Source organism: Chiroxiphia lanceolata, chromosome 24, assembly GCF_009829145.1.
Source record: "Chiroxiphia lanceolata isolate bChiLan1 chromosome 24, bChiLan1.pri, whole genome shotgun sequence".
Classification (NCBI taxonomy): domain Eukaryota; kingdom Metazoa; phylum Chordata; class Aves; order Passeriformes; family Pipridae; genus Chiroxiphia; species Chiroxiphia lanceolata.
In genome coordinates, this window is record NC_045660.1 from 4,782,014 (window position 1) to 4,801,341 (window position 19,328).

General features: G+C 62.0%; 2 protein-coding genes across 4 annotated transcripts; one reads left to right on the plus strand and one right to left on the minus strand.

Annotated features, from left to right (window-relative positions):
* Positions 1–3,279: 3,279 nt before the first annotated feature.
* LOC116798109 (protein FAM49A-like) lies at positions 3,280–11,107 on the minus strand. 3 transcript variants are annotated; one of them, XM_032710251.1, is made up of 13 exons: positions 10,920–11,101; positions 8,173–8,256; positions 7,624–7,704; positions 6,308–6,387; positions 5,671–5,792; positions 5,485–5,590; positions 5,137–5,273; positions 4,932–5,009; positions 4,693–4,809; positions 4,504–4,583; positions 4,286–4,412; positions 3,994–4,064; positions 3,280–3,907 (listed from the first exon to the last, which is right to left on the minus strand). In XM_032710251.1, exons 4-13 carry the CDS (start codon positions 6,378–6,380, stop codon positions 3,844–3,846), a joined length of 975 nt encoding a protein of 324 aa, XP_032566142.1. In that variant the 5' UTR covers positions 6,381–6,387; positions 7,624–7,704; positions 8,173–8,256; positions 10,920–11,101; the 3' UTR covers positions 3,280–3,843. The 3 variants fall into 3 exon arrangements, with proteins under 3 accessions (XP_032566142.1, XP_032566143.1, XP_032566141.1); XM_032710252.1 differs by lacking the exon at positions 6,308–6,387 and having other exon boundaries at positions 10,920–11,107; XM_032710250.1 differs by lacking the exons at positions 7,624–7,704; positions 8,173–8,256; positions 10,920–11,101 and having other exon boundaries at positions 6,308–7,599.
* Positions 11,108–14,131: 3,024 nt separating this feature from the next.
* HPCAL4 (hippocalcin like 4) lies at positions 14,132–17,906 on the plus strand. Its single transcript, XM_032709995.1, has 4 exons — positions 14,132–14,212; positions 15,958–16,127; positions 16,270–16,485; positions 16,747–17,906. Exons 2-4 carry the CDS (start codon positions 15,966–15,968, stop codon positions 16,942–16,944), a joined length of 576 nt encoding a protein of 191 aa, XP_032565886.1. The 5' UTR covers positions 14,132–14,212; positions 15,958–15,965; the 3' UTR covers positions 16,945–17,906.
* Positions 17,907–19,328: the final 1,422 nt, after the last annotated feature.

Below are 19,328 nucleotides of genomic sequence, written 5' to 3' on the forward strand. Positions count from 1 at the left end.
TCTCTTCAAGAGCCTGCTCGGGATGGGCTGTGCTGAGCCATGGCCGAGCAGGGGCTCCCAGGCCTTCCCAGGAGAACAAGGTCTGTCATACTTCCTTGTCCATGCTGTGACTGGGGCAGGAAGTGGAAGGAGGAAGCACACCCTGATCCTGCCAGCAGTGTGGAGCAGGTGAGTTTGCTTCCTTGGAGAGGTGGGAGCTGTCAGTGGGGACACAGGGTTTTATTCAGGCGTAGCCAGGGCCGGCATCCCTGCCATGGTTTGCTCTCCAGGGAGGGAGCTGGTGTCTGTTGTACCTCTGCTGTTTGAGGGTCTCCAGGCAGGGTTGCACAGTTCCTGGCACCAGCACAATCTCCTGCTCTGGGCCTTGCAGAAGGGACAAACAATTTGGAATTGCTCTCCAGTCCCAGCCAGGACTCAGCTGAGAAAGTTGTTGTGGTCTCAGGTTTCAGGCTGCTGTCAGTGCCGGGAGGTTTGGGGATGGGAATGGCACTTCACTCCATCTGCCCTCCGCTAATCCCCAGACAAACGCGGCTCTTCCATCTGTGCAGCCGGAGCCGCCGAGCCCATCACACCAGCCACTTAATCTAAATGGCTTTGGCCAAAGATAAGGTCATTAATTACACTGGGATTAGAAAACAGTCCAGGCCCAGCATGGCTTGGCTCGCCATCAATTAAAGTCCTCAGCACCCTGGCCTGGCTGAGCATCGAGCGGAGAGCTCGAGCTGGAGGAGCTCTGTGTCCTTGCTGACAGGGCACTGCCTGTCCTCGGAGGAGCCCCCTCACCTGGGCACTGGTATTTTGGCACAGCTCTGGGGTGGGCTCCTGTCCCTGGTCACTGGCAGGGCTGTGTGCGAGGCAGAGCTGCTGATGCAGGTCCCAGGGGACACCCCTGGGATGCCCCGGGAGGAGCGTGGGCACCGTGGCAGCCAGTTCAGCACAAATCCTTGTGTCCAGCTGTGAGAGGTACGTGAGCAGCACCTCCCCATCTGCATCCCCATCGCTGGCTGCCTCCAGCCTCCACCAGCCCCTGCCAGGCCACCACACTGAGCTTGGCCCTGACTCACTGCCCACACAGGTGGCCAAGCCCTGGTGCCCTCGCTCGTGGCCACTGTCCCCAGAGCTCAGAGCCCAAAGTCTGTCTGTGACTTGTGCTTCCTCTTCTGCTCCTCCACCTTTCGGTTCCCTTTTCTTACCAGATTTTGGGTATAAAATGCTCTGATCTGCTCATCCCACAGGAAATGGCTCATCCATGCAGTGCTGCCCTTTGCTGGGGCGGGATGTGCCACTTGCTCTGCCCTGCCAGGTGCCACGCTGGGGAACAGCCAGGGCTGAGACATGTCACAAGTTTGGCCTCATCCCCTCCCCTCACAAGGAAGAGGCACCGTGAGGGAGGTGGGGGGACATTATGGGCTCTGTGCCAGGAGCCAACTGGCACTGGGGCACGGGGGCACAGCTGCCACCTCGCCCGGCACCGGTGACCAGCTGGTGTCTGTGCCCCTGTTCACTGGTGGGTTTAAAGCACCCGGCTGTCCCTTAACTCCTGTTGGAGGTCCCGGCTGGTGACGCTGCCCTGGCTCTTCCCACCCCAGTTCCCACACTGCAGGGACAGTCCTGCACCGGTGCCTCGGACGGGCTGGGGACCATCTGTGGGACGGTGTCACCTGGGGCCATCGGCTCCTGCAGACACGCGGCAGCTGCAGCCACCGAACTGAGCCGTGTCCTGGGCTCATCTTCAGTTCCCAGGTGGGATCGTTGTGTCGTGGAGCACCGGGGGGATTAACAGAGACCTGGGTGCAGTGGGAGGGAGCCCTCAGGGTCCATCTGGGCTCAGCAGGGCTGAGTGGCACCGCTGGCACCGCTGCCGCTGTGGGGCTGGTGGGTGAAGGAAACTAAAGGGGAACCTGAGGCACGGCTGGGGCACGGAGAGCTGGGAGCAGGGCAGGGCGTGGGGGATGCTGTGGCCCATCCGGTGCCTCGGCAGGGTTTCGGGTGGCTGCGGTGAAGCCGTGTCGCAAGAGCCTAAAAATAAATGGAGCTGTTGGCCGGGGTTGTGCAACAGCGTGTGCCCCATCCCGTACCGCGCGGGACCAGGGTGGATTTGGCGGCAAAGCCCGGGTGTGCACGGCTGGATCCTGGCATCGGGCCCAGGAAATACTGGTATCTGAAGGGCTGGGGGCTGTGCCCCCTCTTTGTCCCATTCTTGTGGTGCTGCCCTCTGCCCGGGGGTGCCCGTGCAGGTTTGGGGACCTGTGGGCTGAGCTGGGCTGTGGGGGCAGGTGGTTGGGATTGGTGTGCACATCTTGGCACCCTGAGGAATTCACTGGGGGGGTCCAGAGTTCAGGGGGCTGTGGGGATCCTGCCCACATGCCCTCCAGCACGTGCTGGATGCAGTGGTTGTCACCCGTTGCCCAGGTGGGGAAACTGAGGCACGGGAGTGCTGCCAGTGCTGTGACACCTTGCAGGAAGCTCTGGGGTCCTGGTGTCACCTGTGGGGTGCCCGTTGTCCCCTGGCAGAGGGGGGGCTGTGTGGGGCAGTGAGGGGGGGTCAGCAGTGCCGGGAGCAGCCTGTGTGCCAGGCGGGAAAGGCGGGAAAGGTGGCGGGAAGGAGAGCACTGGCAGGACACCAAATCCCAGGGGACTTGGCCCCGTGCCCCAGGAGCGTGGCTGTGCTGAGGTGAGCCCTGGGGTGTCCCCATGGGGGGTGTCACAGCCCCTGCCAAGGGCCGACCCGGGGTCCAGCACTGCAGGGGCCCCGCCGGGGTCTCCCTCAGCTCAGGGGGCTGTGGGTGGGGGTGTCAGACCGAGTGGGACCCCCCACCGTGTAGCTGGTGTGAGTGGGGCCAGCGTGGCCGAGTTGTCACGGTGTCACAGGGCCATCTGCCGGCAAAGGCACCGGCCCCGTGGCAGCCAGCCATGGCCTCCAGCAGCATCCCAGTCCTCCCAGTCTGCAGCTGCTGGGGCACTGGGGAAGGAGGGAGCCCTGGATGGGCTGGCTTGGGGGCAGCTATGGGGGCAGCCCCACCAGGGGGGGCACCCTGGGGGCCACCCTGGACTGTTTACCCTGGGGGAGCTCCTGATCACCGGCAGTGTCACAGTAGGGTTGAGACTTGGGAAGTGGGATTTGTCCCACAGGGATGGGTCCCCATAGAATCATGGAGAGGGGACATGCTCCCTGGGGGGGTTCAGTCAGGGGGTCTCATGGGTGGGACTCATGAGGGCTGGATGGTGGGTGCCTCCCAGGATGAGGACACGGCAGAGACAGCCCCGCTCTGGCCTCGAACAGATTAAATGTCATTTTATTTCACACCCAAAAAAAAATGTAGAAAAGAAGAGGTGAGTGTGGATTTAATTGCTCATATTAAAAATCTACCAGGTGAGACTGAGCCATTTCCTCCAAAGTCAGTGCAGATCCGCAGGGATGCTTATTCCTCCTCCTTTTCTTCTTCCTCCTCCTCCTCCTCCTCCACCAAATGCTCGGGGACCGGGATGGGGACAGGGGCGACACCTGCCCCCTCCCCAAGGTGTCCCCATGCCATAGGCACTCACTGCCACTGGCCCCATTGGCACATCCCTGCCCGGGTCCATCCTGCCCGGCCCCGACGCCCCCAGCGCGGTGTCCCCACAGTGCCACCCGCACCACGTGTCCAGGAGCGGGTGCTAATTTGGGGGGTGGGAAGGGGGGCAGGAGCGCCTGGGGGGGGGGGGTGGCCTCGGGCCGTTTTGATGTTCTGTTAGTATTCCTGTGTATTCCTTATTGTCCCTTTTCCCTCTGTACAAAATGAGCAGTATGGTCATGGGCGTCGGTGACACGGTGACGTTGTGGCTGCGGTGGCCGCCCCGCGCTCACTGCAGCAGGGCCCGGATCTGTTTGGACGTGGTGTCATCGTTGAGGTGCCGAGTGGTGTACCTGGACAGAGAGGGGATGGTCACCCTGTGGCCACCCTGACCTGCTCTGCTGTCACCCCACATCCCCCTCCGTGGCCCCTGGCTCACCTCAGAGCATTCAGGAGCCCCTCGGTGCTGGTAGAAGGTTGGTCTTTCAAGACTTTGATGCAGCCTTTCATCTGGTGGTGGGGAGTGAGAGGGGCTGTGAGATCCCTGATGTGCCACAGGGGGGCTGTCCCCCTTCCTCTCCATCCTTCTCCTCGCTGCTCAGGGGGATGAGTTCCCCTCGGGACCAGCTCAGTCACATCCCCATAGGGATCATCCAGGGAGAGCATCACAGCTACATTGGGATGAGCAGGATGGGTGTGACACCCCCCCCATGCACCCCATGGCCACTCACATCGATCTTGGAGGTCTTGGCAAAGGCCCCCACGGGGTGGACGTGGTCGTAGAGGATGATGACACCGACCATCACCCGCATGCAGAACAGGAGGGTCTCGGTGTTGGTGAAGCGGCTCCGGTATTCCCTGTGCCGGGACAGGGGCCGGCTGAGCCTGGGGGGATGGTAGAGGGATCCCCGCACTGAGATGTCCCCCCCAACCCATGTGGGGTACTCACGGGGTCTCCAGCATCACCCTGCAGACACAGGCCATGGTGCTCAGGCAGTCAGTTGTGTCCTCGATTGGGAGGGTCTTGTTCTGAAACCCAACATGTCCTGACTGCTGCTTCCACCCCCAGTCACCCACATGGTGCTGGGGCTGTAGGGAGCCTTCCCCCCACCCTGAGGGTCCCCCCAGCCTCCCTCACCTCCGAAACGAATTTGGTGGTGGCATTGCTGAGTGTTTTGAGCATGGGGGTGGCCTCAGCATAGAAGAGGGACATCCTGTTGGCCATCTCGTTGTTCACCTCGCTCTCTGCATCCAGCTGGGGAGGGGTGTGATGGGGGGCCATTAGGGTGGTTAATCACCCCTGAGTCACCCCCAGCCCTCTGAACCCCTGGGGGAGGCCATCCTTGGTCAGGGTGGGGGACAGCACCATCCTTTCACCTGCAGGTTGTTGATGCGATTCCGGCTGATGGTCCGTCTGTAGTAGCTGAAGTCGTTCTGGATGGCAGGGTTGGTCATCTGGGTGGGAAACCTGGGTTAGGGGCTACAGCAAACCTGGGGGGTCCCAAAGGGGCCCTGCTGGCTCACAACTTTTGCACGGTCCCAGTGTGGGGACCCCCAGTTCTTGTCCTGCACAGGGAGGTACCTTGAGCTCATCGAAGCTGAGGGTGAAGTGGAGGATCTCAGCAAACTGCTTGGCCAGGGCTTGCTCCCGCTCAAGGTGCTGGGTCGGGGCGTACGGGGGGCTGGTGAGGGCCTCCAGCAGGCTCCTCAGGGCATTCTCTGGGGACGAAGCAGCTCTGGTCCCCTCCTGCCCCTCTGCACCTCCCCACCCCCCCGATGGGGAAACTGAGGCACAAGGCAGCACAGCATCCAGAGCTGAGCACACTCCATGGCCGGGACTCCTGCAGCCCGTCCCATTTCTGCGTCCGGGCTGGGATGCGGGATGCAAGGAGGGGATGCAGGGAAGGAAGGGTGGGGGTCAGGCACTCACCCAGCCGCAGGGAGAACTCATAGAAGCGTTTCAGCTTAGCAACGAGGGGGCAGACGGCGCTCCAGGCCCGCTCCTGCAGCCGCAGGTCCCCGGGGTTTTGGATGGCCTGGGGGAGGAGAGCGCCAGCGGTCGCCCCAAGCTGCGGTGGGTGGGTGGGTGGGCAGCGGGCGCCGGTGCTACACTCACCTCTCGGATCTCCTGCCCGGCGCCCGTGTAGGACTGCAGCTCGGCCAGGATGGTCTGTGCCTCCTCCAGCACCGCGTTCACCTGGTTCCACACCGCTGTCTCGGCCTCTGTCGGCTGCGCATCTGCAGGGCAGCGCCCCGGGGAGAGAAACCCGGAGGGCTCTGAGCGGGGCCCGGGGCGGCGAGAGCCAGAGTGGGGTGCCAGCACCCCGTCCCACGGCTCTCCCGCCAGTCCACAGCCCTTCCTGGTGGGATTCTCCCCCTGATCCGTCTCCTTGCCCGAGCTCAAGTCAAGCCGTGGAGTGGGGGGCAGGTGGGGGTGAGTCCTGGCTGCCCTGTGACCACGATCCTGCTCATGGGGGTCCCTGAGCAGCCCTCGGCCCCGCTCACAGGGCTCCTCGAGCAGCCCTCGGCCCCGGGCTGGCCCCAACTGCCCCAGGGGAGAGGTGTGGAGTGACAGCCCCCGGCCATGGGTCTGCTCCCCCTCCCCGGGGAGACCCCTGGACAGCAAAGGTGGGGGCAGGACATCTGGGATGGGCTCAATGCGATGGGCGACGGGTACAAGAACTCAAAATGGTGTGGATGTGGAACTCAGGATAAATACGAAACAAAAAAGGAAAATAAAAATCCCATCTCACTTTCAAAGTCAAGGAAAAAATTAGGGCCTTGGTCAAGTTCGTTATAAGTCAACACTTTTAGAAGGTTCCCCATGTGAAACCTGCAAGAGAAGAAACAAGAGGAAAAAAGCATGATGGTGAGGTGGAGCTCGGGGAAGAGGTGCTGGGCTGTGGGCAGAGGCGGTGGCCAGAGCCCCCGTCCTCCCCCCACTGCTCCCCGGGGGCTCGGGGGGCTCCTGGACAGCCGGGGGGTGACCCCTCAGCTGCTCCCGGCCCCGAGTGCAGCCTCTTCCCCCCCGATGGTGATGAGCGCTGGCGGATGGGGTGATGGAGAGGAAGGAGCGGAAGGAGGAGGGAGCCGCCGGGAAGCGGTGAGCGAGTCCCTGAAGTCTTGGCTACAGGCGTTCCCCTCCTCTAGGGGCAGAGCCAGCCTTGGAATGGGGCATCCCGGCAAGCTCCCAGAGCCCCATGCCCGTGGGCTGTGGAGGGGACTGGAGGCAGGTGAAGGTTGTGCTGCCTCAAAGGAACCTGGAGGAGCCAGGAAGGTCTCTTGCCGTGGGAGTGGGTGGCTGTGTGATCCCCAGCCCTGGGTATTTTGGAGGTGCATCTGCCTGAGGTGGTTGTGCACGGCCTCTCCCCACTGGGAATGGAACTGAGGCCAGGACTGGGGTGATTGGTTGCACTGTTTTTACCCTCCTCACTCTTGCTCTGAGCTGTGCCCCGGAGGAATTGCGGGAGAGGGAGCCAGGGGGGCCCTGGGGCTGTGCCCGGTCTGGCATCTTGTCACAGTGTCTGCCATCTCCTGTACACCCCTGTACCCAGCCTGGGAGGTCTCAGAGCTGTGCTTTCCTGTCCCAATTAGCCCAGGTCGGTGGGAAGCAGGGGAAGGTCCCTGATCCCCATCACTCAGTTCAGGCTGCGACCACTGCACCAACCTTTCCAGCGGTACAGGTGGATCATTCCCTCGTCCTTACCCAGCCTCCAGGCTGTCCCTGCCGTGAGGGTGGCAGGGGACATGCCACGTGGCCACCAGTGCCATCAATTACAGCAGCAGGCAGGTGCCTGAGGTCGTCCTGGGCCAGGTCCTGCTGCTGGGATGTATCCTGTATCCCGCCACTCAGCCAGGATGTCTCCCCACACTTTGAGGGATGGGGCATCTCTAGGAGTCTCGCTCCCCTACCCCATTCGACCCTTTGCAGGGCGAGTTTGGGGCTGCCCCAAGGCACTTGGGGACATGGGGCTGCTCGGGGACACAGTGCCTGTCCCCATCTTCCAGAGAGCAGCCACAGCAGTGGCCCCGGCCCCCTCCCCGCGCCCGCCCTGCTCATGGGACTTACTTTCAAAATCCAGGAAAAAATGAGGACAGTTTTCTAAATCTTTGCCCAATACCTTTATCAGGTTGCCCATGGCCAGCAGACCTGAGCGAGAGAAACAGAACAGAGTGGAACAGCACCGGCACCCCTGAGCCCCCACGGTGCCACTTCCATGGCACCTGCCTGTGCCCATCCCACCAGGATCCACACCCCGTGGCCCCCATCACTCTCCCTCCTGGCCGGGCACAGAGGTGTGAGCATCCACCAGAATGTGGCAGCTTGGCTCTCCCGGCACTTCTGCCAATTCCCAGGGAAAGTGGGATGCAGGTGTGCTCCCTGGGGCACCCCTGGCCATGCAGCCACTACTGAGGCACCCCGGTTCCCCCACCCTGGCACCCCGTGCTCTCCTGAGGGTTGGGGGGCTGCCCCAGGTGACCCCCATGGGGTCATGCCTTTGCTGATGGGGCTGGGAAGATCCCAGCTGGGAATTGTGACCCATAGACTTGGTGTGGGGGTCTAGTGCCTGTGCTGGTGCATCCCACCCACCCCATAGCCGTGATCTTGGGTCTTTACCTCAGTGCCCGGAGTGGCAGCGGTGGCTACGGCAGGAGCAGGGGCTGTGCCACCCCCTGAGTCACTGCATGGGCTGGTGGGGACCTGCAGGCAGGAGGGCGAGAGGGTCAGGGCACCCCACTGCCCTGGGGACCCACTGGTGGGTGACCAGGTGGGGAGGCACAGTGGGACCCTGGATCCCACCACCCACCTCATGCTGCCACCAGCCTTATTTACCTTGGTTATTTTTTTATTGCCACTGGCAGCTCACCAGGCACCGAGCTGAGTATCCCTGTCCCTCTTCACTCCTTGGGGGACCTGCCAGCAGCCCGGGAACAACCCCAGGGCTGAGCCATCTGTCCCCATCTCTCCTTGGAGAGGCCAAGATCCCCAGGGATGACTTTCCCAGCTCCACCGGTTAGGTTTGCTCTTTTTTGCGTGTTACATGAAAATCCCTTTATGCCACTGATGAGCCACAACCCAAATCCTGCAGGCACCGGGATGCTCCCCCCATTCCCTGTCTCCCACCTTTCCTACAGGGATGTGGGGGAGTCGGGATTGGCCCCATGGTGTTAGCGGGCTCCAGGAAGCAGTCATGGGTTCAGCAGATTGTAATTAAGCATTTGGGTTTAATTAATGAGGCAGGGGAAGGGGAGAAGGAGAGCTGGAGCGGCAGTGGAGAGGGATGGGATGGCCTCGTGCCTGGGATGGGGCTGCTGCCCCTCAGCCCAGTGCTCCCTGCTCACCCCCAGCGCAGCCCCTCAGCATCAACAGTGGTGGCTCTGCCTTCCTTCTCCTCCTCCTCCTCCTCCAGACCCAGTAAGTGCTGGCTTTACACTGGAGCTGCATCAGGCTGACACTAAAATTCAGCTGCTTTTTGGGGGAGCCAGAGCACCCGTGTTCCTCCCTGCCTCAGTTTCCCCAGGTGTGGTGGGCACTCATACCCCGCGATGGCACAAAGACACCCAGAGCTGTCCCGGCACAGGGATGTCAAGGTTTGTCCTGCTGGATGCTGCGGGGTTTTGGAGTGGTGCTGAGGGGTCCCTGGGGTGCTGGGGGTCCCTGGGGTGCTGGGGCAGCCGGTGGGGTGGGAGATTGGCACCCGCTCTGCCCTGGCATTCGCACACATGCTGTGACGGGCGTGCGGGCGTCCTCGTGGCTGTTGTCCTTGACTTGGGGTGACTTGGGGCTGGGATTTATCACTGCTGAACTCTGCCTGTGCCCAGGGAGGGGGCACGGACAGGTCCCTGTGCTCCCAGGTGTGAGGACACCCCGGTGTGAGGCCAGAGCCATGGCACTGAGGTTCGGTGCTGGGTGGGAGTTTGGGGATTGCTGCAGCCCCTCCGGGCTGGGGAGGAGGATCCGCTGGGGGCTCAGCCCCTGATTTGCACTATTTCCTCGGTCCCAGGTGCCTACATCCTGTGGGTGCCCTTGGTCCTGGGAGCCCGGGGTACCACAGCACATCCCCCCCGGGGGGGGCTGTCGGGGAGGGCGAGGGGCTCCCTCCACTGCAGGGAGGCTGAACTGGGGTAGCCGTGCACCCCAAATCCACTGGGAACCGTGCACCCCAAATCCACTCCCAAACCGGGAGCGATCACAGAGGAATGTGCTGCTGGAGGAGGGCTGGGAGCAGCACGCTCCCTGTCCTCAGCCACACCCGAGGTAGCCTCGGGTTCTGTCCCTCCCTGCGGTGGCCTCATTGCACCCCAGCCCTGCTCAGGCAGCTGCTCCTCTCCCCGAGCGTCCTGCCCCATGGGGACCCCACGGCAGGTGTCACCTCCATGGGGACATCCCACCCCCTGCTCCAGGCAGGGCCAAATCCTGCATCCAGGACCATCCCTCCCCACAGCCGGCAGCACCCGGGCTGGCCACCCCGGAGGGGCAGCGATGCCCACGGATCAGGTCCCTCCGTGTCACCGGGGGCCGTTTTTGGGCTGTGCCCCTTCGCCGCCGGCGCAGCATCGCTGTGGGCACCGCAGGCTGGTGCAGCGCCGCAGCCCCGGCCAGGGGCTGGCTGACCCTTCCCCTTGACCTGGTCTCGCAGCTCCCCGCCCGCCCGGTGCCCACTGGGTGCCCTCCGGGTGCCCCGAGCCCCCGCCGAGCCCCTCCTGCCGCTGCCCCCCGCCCATGGCCCCGCCGGCATCGCCGCAGCCGCTGCAGGGTCGGACGCGCAGTGCCTGAAGGATTTTTCATGGCGGGGGGGGGGATACCTTATCCCGGGAATCCGGGTGTTGATCCTAAATCCTACCCCAGGATCAACCAGGACACCCCCAGCCCTGCCCAGGGTGGTGTTGGGGCTTCTCAGCGCCGCCACCCCCCCGGTTTGGGGACCTCCCTGGGCGGAGGGTGGTGTGATCCCCCCGCGGGGCTGAGCCCCCGGAGTGGGGCTGGTGGGGTGCGGGGGGCTCCCCTCTGCCTGGCTGCGGCTGCGGATGAGCGGCAGGATTTACCGCAGGGCTGCCGGGAGCCGATCCGCAGCACCCAGCCGGGGCAGGCGAGCACCCACCCGTGCTCCCGCACCCACCCGGGGCCACCGCGGGGCTTCAGAATCCCCGGGGTGGGGAGAACCCACCCCATCTCCATCCCATCACCCACCCCATCACCCCCAGTCCTGCGGCGCACCGGGCTAGGGGTGCAAGGGGAAAGAGGGGTCCCTCGCGGGGGCTGCCGGCGGTTTGGGTCCCTGAAGGGGGGACAGCCAGTCCCTCGCCCTGCTCTCAGGCCTGGTGGCAGCCCCGTCCCCGTCCCCCGTGGCGGCCCGTGCTCACCGTGGCGGTGGGAGCTCGAGGCGCGGGCGGGCGGTGGCGGTGGCCGGGTGTCTGCGGATGCTGCCGGATCGCGGGGTGCCGGGGACGAGCCGCCCGCCGTGTGCGTGAGCCGCCCTGCGCCAGCTGCCGAATGCACCACAAAGACCACCATAGCCCCCCGGCCCCCCCTCCACGCCACTGGTGACGGTGACGTCTCAAGTGTGAGGGAGACGGGGATGTTTAACCCTCTGCGTGCCGGCCGGGGAACCTCTGCGGCCTGACGGGGGGAGGGCTCTGGCTCCTGCTGGGGGGGTAGCGGGGGGCTGCTCCCTGGTTTTGGGGGACATGGTGATGCCGAGAGGGTGTCTGTGTGTCCCCCCACATCAGAGCCAGCCTGGCTCAGCCCCAGCACCCACAGCCCACTCTGAGCAGGGGGAGGGAAGTCCCAGATGTTCCTCTGCTCCTGACCCAGCCCATGGATGGCACTGCTTGCCCCCAGTCCCCTCTCCAGGGAGGGGGACAACCACCGACCCCACCTGGTGCCACTACCACGGGGACAAACCAAACCCATGCCCCAGGACCCCCCTTTTGAGCAGACAGCACCCTCTGTCTCCCCCTGTCTCCCCTGAACAGGGGCCAGGAGTGATTTGGGTGGCATGAACTGGCACAGAGCTGTCCCCACAGGGCTGATGTGGGAGGTAGGAAGCAGGTGTGGACCCCCAAAATTTGACTGGTTCTGCTTTTCCATCCTGCACTCGCTTTTCCCCGGGCCAGTGCTGAGCATTGTCCCAGTGGGGACATCAAGAGGCATCCCCAGTGTTGTGGTCACCCCAAGTCCAGCTTGCCCAGTGGCACACAGGGGTGTCCCCCAGGGACACGGGGTGGGTGACAGCAGCTCCTTGCTCCTTTACTTGGGCATTTCTGTGCAGCAAAGCAGGGATGGGTGCCCACCCTCCAGCCCCAAGGCACTTGGCACCAAGGCTCAGCCCTGGGGTGCAGCGGGCAGGGAAGGGACCTGAGCCGGGGATGGTGAGGGACCAGGGAAAGGCTGAGGCTACTGGTGAGGAAACTTGGCTCGAAGGGAAGGAGCAGCAGAAGAAACAAGTGAGAAACTCTGATTTTGGCCCTGGCTGTGTGGCTGCTGCCCAGGGTGTCACTGAAAAATGGGAGTGGGTGGGTTGTGGGGTGGTACTGGCTGTGACCATCATGCACTGGCCTCAAGGGACAGTGTCCATCCCTGTCCCCATCCCTGTCCCCATCCCTACCCAGCTCAGAGTGACGGATCCTGCCCAGCACCGTGTGCTGGTGACACTGACAGGAGCAGAGCACTGGGAGGTCACAGATGGGCTGGCTGAGCCACCAGTGCCCCGAGCACTGCTGGTGTCACAGCCAGCTGACCTGGCAGTGCAGCGGGACGAGGGCTGTTGGAAGTCTGGGATATGCAGCTCCCAGCAGTCTGGGGGGGCTGATCCGGCTGCAGCAGCCCCAGGCAGCTGCCCCACAGCCCCTCCCCATCGGGCACAGCCCCCCGGGCCGTGCTGGTGCAGCCCGTAGCCGCTGGGGGAAGCTGCAGCCCTTTGCATTCCACGGAGTGGCTGGATAAGGAGGTTTTTAGGAACGGGCAGGGCCCTGGCAGCTCTGCACCCCGGGGAACTCGAGGCAGGGAGCTGGGGGGTACTGCTGCGGGAGTGGGGAGCAAAGGGCTGTCACAGAGCCAGAGCTGCCTGCAGAGCCACTGTCCCCCCCAAACACCCTGTTGTCCACTCTGCAATCCCAGGGCCAACATTCCAGTTAGGGTTTGGGTCACCCCAGTTAGGTTTTGGGGCTCACCTGGATGCTGTGATCAGGGCCACCAGTGTGTCCAGCCCCCCACGTGCCCAGGCAGTTCCCCAGCACCACGACTCATGGTGTCACAGCCCCAAAAATTGGGGCACTCCAGTACCCCACAGTCATCCTTACCCCCATCCCCAGGGTATCCCTGTCACCTGGTGCTCCCCTGCCTCTTGCAGGCATCCCATGTCCCCTTGGCAGCCCTATCCCATGAGCTGAGCTGGGCTGGTCTCAGCCCTGGCAGCCGTGCTGCTTCAATTAAGCCCTCATTAATTTTTCAGTCCCCCTGCGCACCCCGAGCGCGGGTGGTTTGCAGAGCTGCTCTAATTGATGTCTCCTCGACTTCAGCATCTAAGAACTGGCAGCGGGTCTGGGGGGGCTCGTTCCCCTGAGCTCTTGGGGAGGCTCACGGAGAGGCTTTGGGGCCTCACAGAGCCGTGTGCCCAGAGCCCCAGAGCCCAGCAGAGTCTGTGGGGGTGACACAAAACCCATGAGGTTGAATCACCCCATTCCAGGTGAGGTCCAACCCTGGGCACAGGCACGGTGCAGGGATGTCACGTCCAGCCATGGGGGTCCAGCCCTTCTGCCCTCAGGGTGTGGGGAGTATGGAGTCCTGCAGCCCCACTACTCATACACAGCTGAAAATATTTGGTTTTTTTGTAACCCGGCCCTGTCTTGCCTCCAGCTGGGACAGTTTCTGCTCCTTCATGCAGCCACCTCTGCAGCAAAGGTGGGTGCACCTGAGAGCACGTGCCATGGAGAAGAGCTGAGCACCCCATGGCACCCCACAGCCCTTTGGGGACGGGATGGGGACCAGTCCTGGCTGGCTGGAGACTTCATCTGGGTTCAGTGGCCACCAGCTGCAGAGGGACAGCTGTGGACAGGCCCAGGTGGCACTGGGATCACAGCAGGATGCCAAGGTCACCGGGAGAAGCACTCAGCTATCTCCATGGAAACATTCTGCGTTTGGTTCTGAAGATCAGAGTGGTTTTCTTGTCCCTTTCCCCTCTGTGCTTCAACTGCGGCTCTGCCAACCGAGAAGCCACTCGTGTGTCCCCAGTGCAGGCAGCATGGGGCCGTGTACTGGGTGCCAGCATCCGCTGGCATCCCCCTGCCAGCATCCCCCCACATCCCACTGCCAGCATCCTCCCTACATCCCGGTCCCAGCATCCCCTCAGCATCCCACTGCCGGCATCCCTCCTGCATCCTGCTCCCAGCATCTCCCAGCATCCCAGTACCATTTCCCCTCCCAGCATCCCGGTACCCCCCCATTATCCCACCTCGGCCCCCCCACCCCGCGGCCCCTCCCGGTTGATTGACAGCGCTCCCAGCCAATGCAAGAACGCTGCCGCCGGGGAGGGCGGGCGGCCTGAGGCTACAAGAGGGGCGGGAGCGGCGGGGGCTGAGCCGGCGGCTGGACCGCGGCCCCTCCGGCACCGGCTCCGCGCCCCGCCGAGCCGCCACCTGCCCGCGCCGCACGACAGGTAAGGGCCGTCGGGGCCAGAGCCGGGGCTGGGACCCCGTTCCCCGGTGCGGAGCTGCCGTCGGGGCAGGTGCCGGGAGCTGCGCTGCTCCCGGGAGCCGGTTCCAGCGGCTGTCGGGGCTGGTGCCCCGGAGCCGCCTCCTCTCCGGGTGGGCAGAGCACCCCCGCGTCCCCATCCATCCTCCGGGGCCGAGAGCTGAGCCCTTCCCTACTCCTTAGGGTGCCAGTCCAGGGGTGCTGCTCTGTGCTGCCCAGGGTGCAGCCCTTCTCGGAGACACCTGTAGTAATCCCCCTCTGTCCTGTTTTGGGACCAGCAGCCACTGGTCAGTGACGATGTTGGTGCTTTGGGGTGAGTGGTTTGTGCCAAGTGTGTGGTGGCCCTTCTGGCTGCTGTCCCCTGCCCTGGCATGACTGGGCACAGCTTGGAAAAGGGAATGGAGGACTGCGAACCAAAGGATGCTGCTCTTGAATCCTGGTCAATTTGAGGGCTTCACTTGCAGGATAAGGTGTGGTGAGATGCTGCCTCCTCCTGCCAGTGTGACTGGTGGGAGATGTGGGAGGCCGTGGGTATGGATCAGGGAGGGGATGGCCAGGGTACAGAATTGGTCCCAGCAGCTTAGAACTGGACTGTGGTGCTGGGAGGGCTCATGCAGCCCCCCAGCCGAGCTGGGATTGCTGGGGAAGTGTTGTGCTCTGTGGGAGTCTGGACCTTCCCTCAGCTCCGGCTGCCGAGGGGTGCTGGGTTGAGTGTTGCTGTGGCAGACAGTGACAGATGCTGGTGGGATGATGGGGCAGGAAGAAGGCACTGCCTGAGAAATTAGCTGGGAACAGGGCTGGCTGGGAGAAAGAGGAGCCCCTCTTCACTGCAGGGGGAGGCCTGTGCCCATCCCAGGGTAACCCCACATCCCCCCAAGCCCACACGGCCAGGACATCAGACACTCAGAAGGAAGACAGTGCTTGGTTGGGCTCCAGGTGAACTTCTACTCAACTTTCTCCATGGAGAGAGAAGCTCCAGGAGCTCTCAGCAAACCATCTGCTGCTCAGGCTGAGCGGCGCTGGCAGCCAAGGCTGCGTGGGAGCGGGCACGGCGTGTATCAGAGCAGATCCACGTCCTGCCCACGCAGCCAGGGGCTCCCAGTGCTCCGTGCTGCTGGCAGTCCTGTGGCACAGGAGTGGAGGCCTGCCCAGACCCCATCCTCACCAAGGGCTGGCCAGGAGCAGGTTGGGTGTCACTGTGACCAGCTGGATGCTGCGAGTCCCATGGTACCAGTGAGGATTTTATGTGCTTTAACAGCAGACTCTTCACTGTCCCGTCCTTGGAGAGGGTCAAGTGAAGTGGAACTAGGTGATCTTTGAGGTCCCTTCAAACCCAAACCATTCTAGGATTCTATGACCACGGCCTGGTAAAGACCATGGGAAGAATTCTGGATCTTCTGTTGCTTTCTGAGTGGTTTTCTGCAGGCAAAAGGCGGCCGAGGAGACGGGGGGCTGGAGGTGATGCTGCTGGGTGCACTGGGGGGCTGCCCCAGGGCCAGCTCCTGCACATCTCCAGCAGCAAAGGCCACAGCCAAGCATGCTCCCAGTGCCACAGTCACTGTCCTGCATGGACACCCATCATCCAGGTGAATCAGCTTTAGCATGGGGAAGAGGGATGTGGGATCAGCCAGCTGCCAGGGTGGAGGAGCACCTGGGAGGACCATCCCTCTCCATGCCTGGTGTGTAGGAGCCGTGTGTTTTCCCTCCCAGGGGCAGCCATGGGCAAGCACAGCAGCAAGCTGGCCCCGGAGATGCTGGATGACCTGGTGAGGAGCACGGAGTTCAGCGAGCAGGAGCTGAAGCAGTGGTACAAGGGCTTCCTCAAGGACTGTCCCACCGGCATCCTCAACCTGGAGGAGTTCCAGCAGCTCTACATCAAGGTGGGGGCTCCAGCCGGGGGTCCAAGTGCTGCCTGTGGGGCTGGAGCACTCGGCTCCTGCTGGGCAAGGGTTCTGCTTCAGGTGCAGCCTCTGTGCTGAGCTCCCCCTCCTCATTTCAATCTCTCTTCTCTCCTTCCCGCAGTTTTTCCCCTACGGAGACGCCTCCAAGTTTGCCCAGCACGCTTTCCGCACCTTCGACAAGAACGGGGATGGGACCATCGACTTCAGGGAGTTCATCTGTGCCCTGTCTGTCACCTCCAGGGGCACCTTTGAGCAGAAGCTCAACTGGGCCTTTGAGATGTATGACCTGGATGGGGACGGGAAGATCACACGCTTAGAGATGCTGGAGATCATTGAGGTACCAGTGCTTAAAATCCACAGGGGTAGCTTGCTTTTTCCAGGCTTTTCGCAGCTCTTGGGTCCCTTTTCACACCAAAGAATGAGTTTTCCTACCCAGAGCCTTGTCCAAAAGGTAGCCAGTGTGCACCAGATGGCACCTGTGCAGCTGCAGAGAATTCAGTCCCAACAGAGCAGAAATCCTGTGCCCCCTGCCTTGTCCTGGGACATTCTGCCCACCCAGCATTCCCACTCTGGTACTTTGCTTCTCTTCTTTCTCCAGGCCATTTACAGGATGGTGGGGACTGTGATCATGATGAGGATGAACCAAGATGGGCTGACACCCCAGCAGCGTGTGGACAAGATCTTCACAAAGATGGACAAGGACAAGGACGACCAGATCTCCCTGGAGGAGTTCAAGGAGGCTGCAAAGAGTGACCCCTCCATCGTCCTCCTCCTGCAGTGTGACATGCAGAAATAGAGCCCTGGGGCTCAGTACTGGACTGGCTGCAGCCAACCTCTGCTCCCTGTGGTGGTTTCAATGCCCATTTTTTGCTGAGCCCCTCTGTGCCTGCTTGGCCCCAGGCATCAGCCACACTCCATCCCTCCTACTGCCCATCCTGCTCCCTCCATCCCTCCACCTGTATCCTTCACAGCTCACATTCCATACTCTCGAAGGGTAGAGCCTGCTCTGGGTATTGTCAGCTTGAGGTTACCCCAAATCAACCTTATCCCATCCTGGAGCTGGATTCCCTGCAGCCAGTGACAAGGTTCCTGGCTCCCCGGGTCTAACTGTTCCCACATCCCTGCTGCTTTAGAATCACATCCAACCTAAACCTGGTTGTAGCCAGGTGGGGGTTGGTCTCTTCTCCCAGGCAACTATCAGTAAGACAAGAGGGCATGGTCTTAAGCTCTGCCAGGGGAGGTTTAGGTTAGATATTAGGAAGAAATTCTTTACAGAGAGGGTAATCAGGCACTGGAATGGACTGCCCAGGGAAGTGGTGGATTCTCCATCCCTGGAGGTTTTTAGCATGAGACTGGATGTAGCATCAGTGCCATGGGCTGGGAACCATGGCAGGGTTGGATCAAGGGTTGGATTTGATGATCTCAGAGGTCCTTTCCAACCCAGCTGATTCTATGATTATGTGAGGTGCTGATCCTGGTGTGTGGTGCTACTGTAGGGACTGAGGCTGTGGAGAGGTGTGGATGGGTCCTACACCTGCTGAGCCTCCTGGCAAAGCTCTGAGGCCACAAGAAACATGCCTGCCCCCTTCCTTACCCATCCCAGCCTGCTGCATCCATCCCACCTGTCCCAGGCCAGGAATATTGTCACGGGTCGGTGTTTAGTCTGCACGTTGTGGTGTTGATGACTGTAGTATCTCTTAGAAGATGGTGAAGTTGTTATCTATTTTTTTAATGGAAAAATAAACTGTCCCCTGTGTATGGTGTTCCCCCCAAATGGCTTATTGGGGAGCAGCCACTGCAGCTGTGGGGAGAGTGAGGTGACAACACTGCACTCCTGAGCATCATTTAGGGGTCTCCATTGGGCCTGTGACACTCCAAGGGATGGAGAAAGCCCTTGGGGACAGCACAGTGGGGCTCAGCCTGGGGAGCCTTGAAGATGTGTGCAAGTGAAACTCTTCAGTCGTGCAGGTAGCTCTGGGGAAGGCAATGCTACTTTTGGGGTGGGTAGGACCAGGCATCCCTGGGCTGTGCTAGAAATGAGTTTCATTTGTCAATCAAGACCTTCTCTCAGGGCTGGGCATGGCCAGAGGACCTGGTGGCTTTGTCCTGGGCTCCATCCCAGCACCATAAGCAACTAGGATCTGCTATCATAGTATCTTTGTCCTTTTCTCCACCCTCATCTTCCCTGTGCATAGTTTCCTCTGGCCCTTCCTCTCCATCAGCAGCCTGCACAGATAGTGACTGTTGCTAAGGAGCTCTCACCAAATTTTAATCCTTCTCCAATCAATCAGGCAGGGCTGGCTCCTGGGCAGCAGTGCTGACTCCCACCCACCTGGATGCTGCAAATCACCTGGTCTGTCCTGCAGCAGCCAGCACCTGAGCACAGAGATGGGAGGATGCCAAGGCCAAAGCAGGGTGTGTATTTTTAGGAGTGCTGCTGAGGGGAGAGCTCTGCACCCTGGGTTTGGCTGCTGTGCTTTCCAGAAGGGTGTGTGTGTGTGTTTGCAGCTCAGCAGTGCTGGGGAAGGAGGGACAGGGCGGGTCCCGCTGTGTGGGGGCCTGGGGACATGCCAGGGCTGCTGCCTGAAAAGGCAGCAACTCAAAAGCTTGAAGAGGGGACTCCAAGAATAGCCTCAGTGATCCCGGGGCTCTCCAAGCTCCTGCTTCCCTTGGGGCCACCACAGAGGAAGTTCAGGTGTTTCCCAGGAGGGACCTGTAATGGCCCTGGGGAAAGGAAGTCTTTGAGGCTGAAATGGTATCAAACACCCAAAGGGTTTGGGATCCCTGGAGCCAGCCCTAGTCACCAGCACCCAGCTGGCTCTGCTCTCCTGGTTGAACCTCAGTGCGAGTGAGGTGGTGTTGGATCGATCCCATGGACAGGGATATGGGGTCTCTGAGGCTTTACATCAAAGTCCACAGGGAGTGTTTTTCTTTAGCTGTGGCACAGAGCTTTGGGTAAAAAAACCTGCTGGTGGCCTCTCTCCTGGGGCTCTGTGACCTTCTCCCACATGCTGCCCTGTTCCAGGTGAGACAAGGTGGGATCCTCCATCACTTGCCCTTTCCTGGCTGATGGGTTTTGGTCTCTGGGTACACTCCCTGCTCCCCAAGGGCTTCTGGGGCTCTGCTGATCACGGTGTAGGTTTTAGTCTGGGCTGAATGCTGGGCTGTATGTGCTGTTTT

Coding starts and splice junctions, on each gene's coding strand:
- HPCAL4 (XM_032709995.1), top strand. CDS start 15,966: ATGGGCAAGCACAGCAGCAAGCTGGCCCCGGAGATGCTGGATGACCTG. Junction 16,128..16,269: donor TCCAGCAGCTCTACATCAAG/GTGGGGGCTCCA, acceptor TCCTTCCCGCAG/TTTTTCCCCTACGGAGACGC. Junction 16,486..16,746: donor AGATGCTGGAGATCATTGAG/GTACCAGTGCTT, acceptor TTCTTTCTCCAG/GCCATTTACAGGATGGTGGG.
- LOC116798109 (XM_032710250.1), bottom strand. CDS start 6,419: ATGCTTTTTTCCTCTTGTTTCTTCTCTTGCAGGTTTCACATGGGGAAC. Junction 5,591..5,670: donor CCGGGCAGGAGATCCGAGAG/GTGAGTGTAGCA, acceptor CTCCTCCCCCAG/GCCATCCAAAACCCCGGGGA. Junction 5,010..5,136: donor TCAGCTTCGATGAGCTCAAG/GTACCTCCCTGT, acceptor TTTCCCACCCAG/ATGACCAACCCTGCCATCCA.